The sequence below is a fragment of the Vigna unguiculata genome, chromosome 5 (assembly GCF_004118075.2).
Source record: "Vigna unguiculata cultivar IT97K-499-35 chromosome 5, ASM411807v1, whole genome shotgun sequence".
Taxonomy (NCBI): domain Eukaryota; kingdom Viridiplantae; phylum Streptophyta; class Magnoliopsida; order Fabales; family Fabaceae; genus Vigna; species Vigna unguiculata.
This window is the reverse complement of record NC_040283.1, coordinates 15,772,666-15,782,172: the sequence shown is the minus strand read 5'-3', so window position 1 is coordinate 15,782,172 and position 9,507 is coordinate 15,772,666. Positions and strand designations below refer to the sequence as shown.

Below are 9,507 nucleotides of genomic sequence, written 5' to 3'. Positions count from 1 at the left end.
ATTATAAGATTCAAATTTTAAACTTACATTCCTAAAATCCTAGAATATGACTCCTACATTAGAGATGTTTTAAAGAATTTCATTAAGAATCTAGTTATTATTACATATATGCACTTTTTTATAAAAATAAAATTAACAAAAATAAATAAATTTATAGTAAGCACATAATAAACCAACATTTAGTTGTTTTAAAAAGATATATTTCAATTTTTTCAATCACATTTTTATGAATACAAAATTGATAATTAATATACTTAATCTCAATAAAGATACACATGTTATCTTACAAATATATTATAATTTAATTTTTCAATTCACTATATATTTTTTCCTATTTAAATTATATCATATTTTCAGATTCAACTAAATTAATTGGTAGAACTCCCTTTTCCCATCTCATTTATCTCTTTCTGTTTCAATTACCGCCATTTACATGAGTATGTAGCAAAAGGAAGAATAATATATCTGAACTGAGGCTTTATTAATGTCTCTCTGCCGAATAGACTAGTAGTTCGAAAATGTGGAAATCTTGAGAAGAAAAAAAAACAAAGTAATTTTTCTTTTTCATTTTACTGAAAGAAAAAATTGACATGTCACGAAACACAAGACTTCACATTCACACGGGGGCGGTGCTGTTGAGATGCTTGACTCAATTCTGGTCTTTTTTTCTTTTTTTTTCTTTAACTCTTTTCTCAACGTACCAAACCCATTTTTGGAACCTTCGCATACTCAGATCAAACCCTCTACACGAACGAGTCTCTCTGTAAAGGGTTTAAAGACATTTGCAAACGTTGTCTCTTTCTGCTTCAACCATCGGTGCTGGAACTTTGAGTCTTTCCCTCGAAATTAATTCATGCAAAGACTCAAGCTTTGATGCTGCATATCCGTTTTTCGTTTGCACATTCATGTGGGTCATTGTGTGGTTGTCTGAGTTTCAGCAAAGGGATAAACGGGTCTGCGTGAGTGTGACTTGAGAGGGTCTTTCCTTCAATTCAGTTCAAGGGTAGCCTTGTGTGGTTTTCATATTGAAGCATGAGTTTGCTTGTGGGGTGGATTTTAATTTTCAAACCTAAGTGATATCACATCACCCTATTTGGCAAAAAGTAAGGATTTTTGCAATTGTAGTGAAGTGGGGGGCATTTGTTTTAGTTGAGGGAGCAAAGGATGATTCAGCTGTTGTTCTTGGTGATTTTTGCTGAGGGGGTTCTGGCATTTCTTTTGTTGGTGAAGATAGGACCTTTGAGAGATCTTGTGATAAAGAGCCTGGATCAGTTGAAGATGGGGAAGGGTCCAGCTACAGTAAAAACTATTGCAGGTACCATGTCTGTGATTCTCCTTTCAAGTCTCATGAGCATTGTCAAGATCCAGAACAAAGGTGCTAAACTTGGAACCATGTCGCCCATGGATCAAGTTCTGTGGAGAACTCACTTGCTGGAGGCTTCCCTCATGGGTGCGTTCATGTTTCTTTCATCTGGGTTATTTGCATCCTTGTTGACTGGTTTAGTGCTAATTATATACACTTCATGATTTTTCATAGTTTTAAGGCGCGCATTTTTTTTTGTTTGACCCTTCTTAAGGAGGCATCGGTTAAAGAAAAGTCTTAGTTGTATGAAATCCTTAAAATTGGTCAGTGTTTGATGCATTGTTCTGCTTACCATTTTTATCAGTTCTAGACTAAAAGAACGTGTTTATAGATAGTAGAAGAACATTCTTCTTTACATGGTTTTGAGGTTGGTGGTATCTTTCTATAAACAACGTGTCAGGTTCACGAATAAATGGTCGAATTTATTAATATCTCTATATAAATGTTTGATTGAGGCCTCTGAAAATTATATGTTGTTGCTCTGTTATTGAACTTGTCTTACAATATATATCCATAATCAATCTCTTCAATTTGAAAAGAAACAGAGAAGGAATAATGTTCGGTATTAAGTTGCTATTACAAAATTGACACCTAAAAGGATCCTTTTGTCTCACACTACTGCCCAACTTTGTTCTGATTCTTGATCTTTCTGAATTTAATTGTCGTATTGAACCTAAATGATTTACTTAGAGTTTTGGTTACAGGGGTATGGAATTGCAATACGAGAATATAAATTGAGTTTTGGGGGGAGGGGGGGAGTGAGAAGAGGATTGTCCTGGGATCTTGAATTTCCACTGTAAGTGGAGTAGTGTTCTTTGTGTTCTTCATTATTCATTGAAGATTACAGTTTTTGTTTCCTAAATTCTGTGCATTATGCATGGATAGCAGTAATAGTTCATAGTATTTAGTCTGCCTTATTCTGTGATTGATTTCTTGATGATTCTGATTAACACATCCTTTTAACAAACATCATAGATATAAGTTTGTCTAAGCATGACTCCTGAGTTTGAGATATTTTCTTTAATTCCTTTGTTGTTGATCTTTCACCATGGTAACTTTGTGATGCACTTGAGATGACTACTGAATATTAATATCACAAACTTATTAATATTGTTCTAATATAATATGAGAGCTCACTCACTCTTAAAAGAAATGTCGTTAGGGTTGGGTTAGTTCCTCAATACATAGGGTATGTTTGGACAAACTTCTCCATAAACACTTCTATGGGAAAAAAAATGAAATTAATTTCTCTATAACTTAAAATTAGTTTGTGCTTAAACTAATTGTAGAAGGTCTCTCATACTACTTTTCTAAATTCTTATTTTAACTTGTGCATGAACTAATTTTAGCTTATGAAAAAGTCTATTTATTTATTTTTTCTTATTTTTCTCTCCTAGAAGTGGTTTTGGAGAAGTTACTCCAACCATGCTCAAAACCAATATGGGACATACACTTCTCCATCAATCTTGTCGAGTTTTTTGATCCATCAAATTCATTTTCGGTCTAGAAAGAACAAAAAAGAGTATTGTGGAACCCACTCTTGATACTCAGTGTGGGACTTCAGCACCTCACAATACCCAAGTTCCTATCATAGCACCAGTCCTAAGACATCGGCAACCAGCTCAGATAGCAATTATTAAGTACCCAAGCAATTGTGGAACCCGCCCTCTAAAGCTAGCTAATTAAGAGGTAATACCAAGTTCCTATTGAGAGAACAAATAATGAAATGGGAATAGAGCCATTTGATGTGGTAGATAGTAACCATGTCAGCACACATAGTTCAAACAAGAAAGATTTGTATAAAAATACACTTGGGTGCAGAGAAGTGGGGGCTTGTGAAAATATATGTGGTCCCTTGAAGAACCATAGTTATTCATTTTGTAATATCTTACATTTTGAAGATATACATTACTCATGTTGGGAATCACAAATAGAAAAATAATCTCTTCAAGCATAAACACATCTATAAATAAGAGCATAAAATGATTTTTCTAGAAAAAACAACCTTTCTTGTGTAACTTTTCTGACAAAAATGATAAACTTTCTTCTACAACTCTTCTAACAAAGATTTCAAACTTTCTCATGACACACAACTAGCTACTCCTCTTTAGACTCAACAAAAGTTAAAGTGACAACAATCAAATCAACTCTTCATTTTATATAGTTTTCTCTACTTTTTCCTTTTTCATATTACTCAATGTGGAAGTTTGGTGAATACTGCTTGAGAACCAACAATCCAGTCTTTCTTCTTTTTTGTAAACATCACCTTTCCTAAGTGTTAGAAGTGAGCTTTAAGCCTAATTCAACCTCACAAAATCGGTTTGTAAGGTGAGGTTTGCACCCCACTTGTATAGTATGAAATTGCCTTATCTCTAGTCGATGTGAAACTTCCAACACCCCCCTTATGCCGAGGTATATACATCTCGTGTGTGGGTCTAGAAATTGGTGGTCCGTTAGCGGCCGATAGCGGGTGGATCAAAATGTCCAAGAAAGTTCGTTAGTATAGGTTCTAACTTGGCTCTGATACCATGTTAGAAGTGGAGTATAAGCCTAACTCAACCCCACAAAACCAGCTTCTAAGGTGAGGTTTACACCCTACTTATATATATATTATGAAATTGTCTTATCTCTAGTTTGTAAACCTCACCTTACAATCCGGTTTTGTGGGATTGAGTTAGGCTTAAACTCCACTTCTAACATGGTATTAGAGGCAATGGTTCAGAGTGACTGACTACATAACTAGCAAAAAAGGGGTCACCAAAGTGATTGACATAACCATAACAACGAAAAAGGGGTCACCATACACCTGAAGGGAAATATATCATATGAAAAAGGAAAAAAAGATGGACTCACCCTTGAGGGGAGATTGTTAGAAATAGTCCAAGTGTGAGTCAAAAGTCTCACATTGGATAGAAAAGACAAAGTTAAACACATATAAGAATAAAGGCCCATAATACCATTGTCTTAAGGTTTTGGGGTAAAAGTGATGTCAAATACTTTATATGTGTAAGACTCATGTCATATAAATATATAGAACCATAATCTCTCTATAACCCTATAACTCATATGATGAAATATATAAACCTATCAGTGGTATCAGAGGTAGGTTAGAGCCTATCCTAGCAAGATTTCCTGGACATTTTGTTCCATCTGCTATTGGGCCGCTAACGGATCACCCACTAATTTCTAGTTCCATGCACGAGATGAATATACTTCGGCGTGAGGGGGTATGTTGGAAGTCCCACATCGACTAAAGACAAGACCAATTCACAATATACAAGTGGGGTGTAAACCTCATCTTTCAAACCGGTTTTGTGGAATTGAATTAGGCTTAAACTCCACTTCTAAAACTAAGTTTCTGTTCCAGTTTCTATAGAAACACTTATGCCAACATCCACTTCCACAATCTAGAGTAGGACACTACACAAAGGGTGAGAGAATGATACTTTACTCTTTCCTCCAAACCTACTCTGAAACAGCTATCATCTTCTTCAAACCAATAAGGACTTGGTGTTGATGGTAATGAGGGATATACTTCGAGAGGGCTATTAACATCTAACTGGAACAGGCCAACCTCCAATAAGATGACTGCTCTGGATGCCGGTGTCAGGTGCTTCCACTTCTGAATTGATTTGTTCATCTCCATATGCACAAAAGGCAGTCATCACAAAATTCAAAATCAAGAAAAAATGGAAATGATGAATACCTTCTGTAAAATAAGATGAAATAGGGTTTTGGGATTAATCTCCCTTGTGTAAACCCTACACAAAGGACAGTTTATTTATATTGATAATGGACCAAATCCCAGAAATACATAATGGGCTGAGCCCAACTATTAAACACAATATTATATCATCTAACACTCCCCCTCAAGCTGGTGCATACAAATCGTATGTACCAAGCTTGTTACAAAGATAATCAATTCTAGGTCCTCGAAGAGACTTAGTGAAAATATCTGTTAATTGATCACTTGAGTTGACAAACTCGGTCTTGATGTCCCCGGATAGGATTTTTTCTCGAATGAAGTGACAGTCAATTTCAATGTGTTTGGTCCTCTCATGAAAGACAGGATTAGAGCTAATATGAAGAGCAGCCTGATTGTCACATATGAGTGTCATTTGAGTGACATCTCCAAATTGCAATTCTTGAAGCAATTGCTTAAGCCAAATAAGTTCACATGTGGCTAAAGCCATAGCTCTATATTCCGCTTCTGCACTAGATCTTGCTACAACACTTTGTTTCTTGCTCTTCCAAGAGATCAAATTATCACCAATTGAGACACAATATCCGGAAGTAGATCTTCTATCGGAAGGAGATCCTGCCCAGTCAGCATCTGAATAACATACAACTTTTGTATCAGAGTTGGAATCATATAGTAAACCTTTTCCAGGAGAGCTTTTGATATACTTTAATATGCGAATGACTGCATTCCAATGTTCTTCACATGGGGAATTAAGGAATTGACTCACCACGCTAACAGCAAAGGAAATATCAGGACGAGTAACAGTAAGATAATTCAACTTTCCAACTAACCGTCTATACTGTTCAGGATCTGAGAAAGGCTCCCCCTGTTTAGGTAGAAGTTTAATATTAGGATCCATGGGTGTTTCTACCGCTTTAGAATTCATTAACCCAGTTTCCTCCAGAATATCCAATGCATATTTCCTCTGAGATATGACAATACCACTATTGGATTGTGCTACTTCAATACCCAAGAAATACCTGAGTTTTCCAAGATCTTTGGTCTGAAAATGACGACAAAGATGTTGCTTTAAGAGGGAGATGCCAAGGTTGTCGCTTCCTGTGAGAACAATGTCATCAACATACACTATTAAGTAGATACATCCAGTACTAGAGTGACGATAAAAAACTGAATGATCCACTTCACTGCGAGACATGCCAAATTGTTGAACAACACTACTGAATTTTCCAAACCAGGCCCGAGGAGACTGCTTTAGGCCATATAAAGATTTGTGAAGACGACAAACCAATCCAGAAGACTCCCCCTGAGCAACAAAACCCGGAGGTTGCCAGGGGGAGGCTGCCGGAGCTTGCGGCGGCGCGTGGAGGCGCGTGAGAACTCCGATGGCGGCGATCTCTGCGGCGTTGGAGTCGCCTGGCCGAGACGAACAAAACCGTCTGGTCGTCGGTCGAAATTGCAACTCCGGCGACGGCGGCGGCGGAGGCGGCGGCGATGGTGATGACGGCAGAAGCGACGGCAATGAGCGGCGGTGGGACGGTGGCTGTAGTAAACTAACCTAAGCTCTGATACCATGTAAAATAAGATGAAATAGGGTTTTGGGATTAATCTCCCTTGTGTAAACCCTACACAAAGGACAGTTTATTTATATTGATAATGGACCAAATCCCAGAAATACATAATGGGCTGAGCCCAACTATTAAACACAATATTATATCATCTAACACCTTCTATATAGAAATAAATCTCTTTGAGAATCGATCTAGAATATCCTCTATCTAGGCAATATCCCTAAGAGTGACTATAGCAAATGCAATGATATGATTAAAAGAAATATTCATCTTTCAAACTTATAGAAATGCTAACTTAAATTAAAATAAAATATTAAAATGTAACATCTCTCATTTTTTCTGAGTATTATCATCTTAGAGAAAAGGTGAAAAATAGGCAATATGTGTGTGTCTAGTGTCTTGGTGTGCTATACTTTGGACATTAGTTGACACATGTTGTGTATAATCTGACATATGAACTTGGAACGAAAGAAGATGAATCCAGAAGTCCAGAACAAAACTCAAGAAGGACCCAATTGGTCAAGAGGAAACTAGGTGAACTCATAAACAGAGAAAGAAGACAAAATGAAGGGAGTGAAATGAAAACGAACTAAGTTTACCTGAATCTTGAAGAGAGAAAGATTAAATGAAAAGGAGGAAGAAAGATGAGCAAACAGGCAGGGGGACCGTTCAGATGTGCAGTTTGGGGAAGGATATTAATATCACACAAAAAGAATGAGAAAGTGAATGATAAGTCTTGAAGTTGATCGCCACATGTTACCCTTTATAACATCAAATTTGGGTTCTCACACTTCAGAACTCCAAAAAGTTCACAAAAAGCAAATTTCTATCAAAATTCATATATTTGTTTGTGTATTGCAATTTTCTATAAAATTTCATATATTTTTCTATTGTATTACGAGTATACCCTTTTATAGGATGAATTAAGGAAAATCTTTTAAATTTCACATTAATTCTCAATGAGTAATCTTTAATATCCATTAGTAATTGACTCCCACTAATGTTATCTTTAATTTCCACTATATGGATCATTATTTCCCTTCTTTAATTAAAAAGATATAAGTTACCAAAAAACTCAAAATTACATTGACCCCTTAAGAAAATAGAGGGCCAAATGAAGCAAATAAATTTGGGTTATATGTTTTATAAATAATAAAAAAATGTTTCAAGAAGGACATTAGGATTGTACATTTTTTGGTGATCTTACTTGATAGATCCTTTAATCCCAGAGTTCTCAGAAAAAAATGAGCTGCCACTTGGAATTGTGATTGCTCTCAGTCTTTATAAAATCATAATATTCTGCTAACTTACTTATGATCATGATTTTGACTACTCTGATGGCAGTATTCGGAACAACTCAGTAATCAGTGTGTAAAGTTGAATAAGCTGATATATGGACTTTGATTGAATGATAATATGAAACATCATTTTATGGTATTACTGATTTCATGTTTCACGATCATCTGGTTGAAGAAATATCTATGCAGTTCAAAGCATTATTAGGATGTGTTTTATTCAACAAGTTTAGCCTGCAATTAAGTGCATAAGAGGATCGATGCCTATCCAATCTTCTCTTTTCTTCTAGACCTTCTTTGTTTTGAATGCCGTGAGGACACTGGTCATCAATTTTCTTGTGTGTTTTAGGACCAGTTTAGTTTAAGGAAATGTTTTTGGTTTCATTAATTATTAAACAAATCTTAACAGTAAATAAAGTGACATTTTTGCTGTTATTTGTAAAACCAGAAAATGGGACAGAAACATTGACACAAACATTAGCATACATCTTAAACTAGATTACCTTGTATTAAATGAGTTATTTTGGTCTTGCAGGTTTTACATTATTCCTTGGATTTCTTATTGATAGAATCCACCATTATCTTCAAAAACTTGTTAATTTAAGGAGTAATGCACGAACATCAAACGAAGAACTAGAAAACCTTAAGAAGGAAACTGTCCAACTTAACGAAAAGGATGAGAAAGCTTCGAAGGAGATAAAACAGCTTAAGGAAGAACTTTCCCGGGTGGCCGAAAGTTTGAAAAAGATAAAATTGGAATCTGAAGAGAAGGAGAAGAAAGTTGAGACTGCTGAAGCACATGTTGCTTCTCTCCAAAAGCAAGCTGCAGATCTACTACTTGAATATGACAGACTCTTAGAAGAAAATCAAAATCTGCAGGCTCAAACACTGGGACACAAGAGTTGAGGAATGGCTGAGATGCATTGATAAACAAATTTTGGGGTGAGATTTCATCAGGGCCGTTCCTGGTTAGGTTGCAAAATCTTTATTTTGGAAAAAAATTACATCTTTTGGTCCTTTTTGAAAATGCAGCATTGACCAAAAGAGCTCTGTGCTAAATTTATAAGTTTTGTAGTTCTTTTTAGTTTGTTCTCGATTTAGTTATCAGATCATTGTGTAACAAATGAACCATTTTGTTTTTTTACTGTCTTTATTGGATGCATATATTTCAGCTGAAGATTATTGGTGGACAAATACTTGGAATTACAAAGGGTTTGTAGAATTTCAACATTATAATTGTGCCTTGAAGTTCATCTTGCTGTACCATTTTATGCATAAAAACAAGTGTTTGGAGTGATATCGTAGTTTCTGAAACCTGCATTAGTTGCTTCTGAGGTCAGAAATTCGTAAAATGCATTTCTTAGCTAAGTAATTCTGCTTACAAATACATGAGAATAGAAAGTAGTTAGGTTGAGTGTGTTATTTCAGACTGATATGTGTTTGTGTGTGTCACAAGTTCTATGTGAATGAACCTAGAAAAGATAATTGATATTTGGAATACACTCATAAGAAGATTTTTTTTGGCATACATCGAAGATTCTTGATAGGTACTCAACTAACTATAAAATGTAGTTGTAT

General features: G+C 35.5%; 1 protein-coding gene across 1 annotated transcript; it reads left to right on the top strand.

The window, feature by feature from the left end:
* Positions 1 to 608: 608 nt before the first annotated feature.
* Positions 609 to 9,210, top strand: LOC114185678. The gene is made up of 2 exons (XM_028073546.1): positions 609 to 1,450; positions 8,465 to 9,210. Exons 1-2 carry the CDS (start codon positions 1,165 to 1,167, stop codon positions 8,833 to 8,835), a joined length of 657 nt encoding a protein of 218 aa, XP_027929347.1. The 5' UTR covers positions 609 to 1,164; the 3' UTR covers positions 8,836 to 9,210.
* Positions 9,211 to 9,507: the final 297 nt, after the last annotated feature.

Bases quoted from the DNA above. Each gene is read 5' to 3' on its own strand.
- LOC114185678 (XM_028073546.1), top strand. From the start codon at position 1,165: ATGATTCAGCTGTTGTTCTTGGTGATTTTTGCTGAGGGGGTTCTGGCA. The intron at 1,451-8,464 runs GTGCGTTCATGT...TTGGTCTTGCAG, and splicing joins GCTGGAGGCTTCCCTCATGG to GTTTTACATTATTCCTTGGA.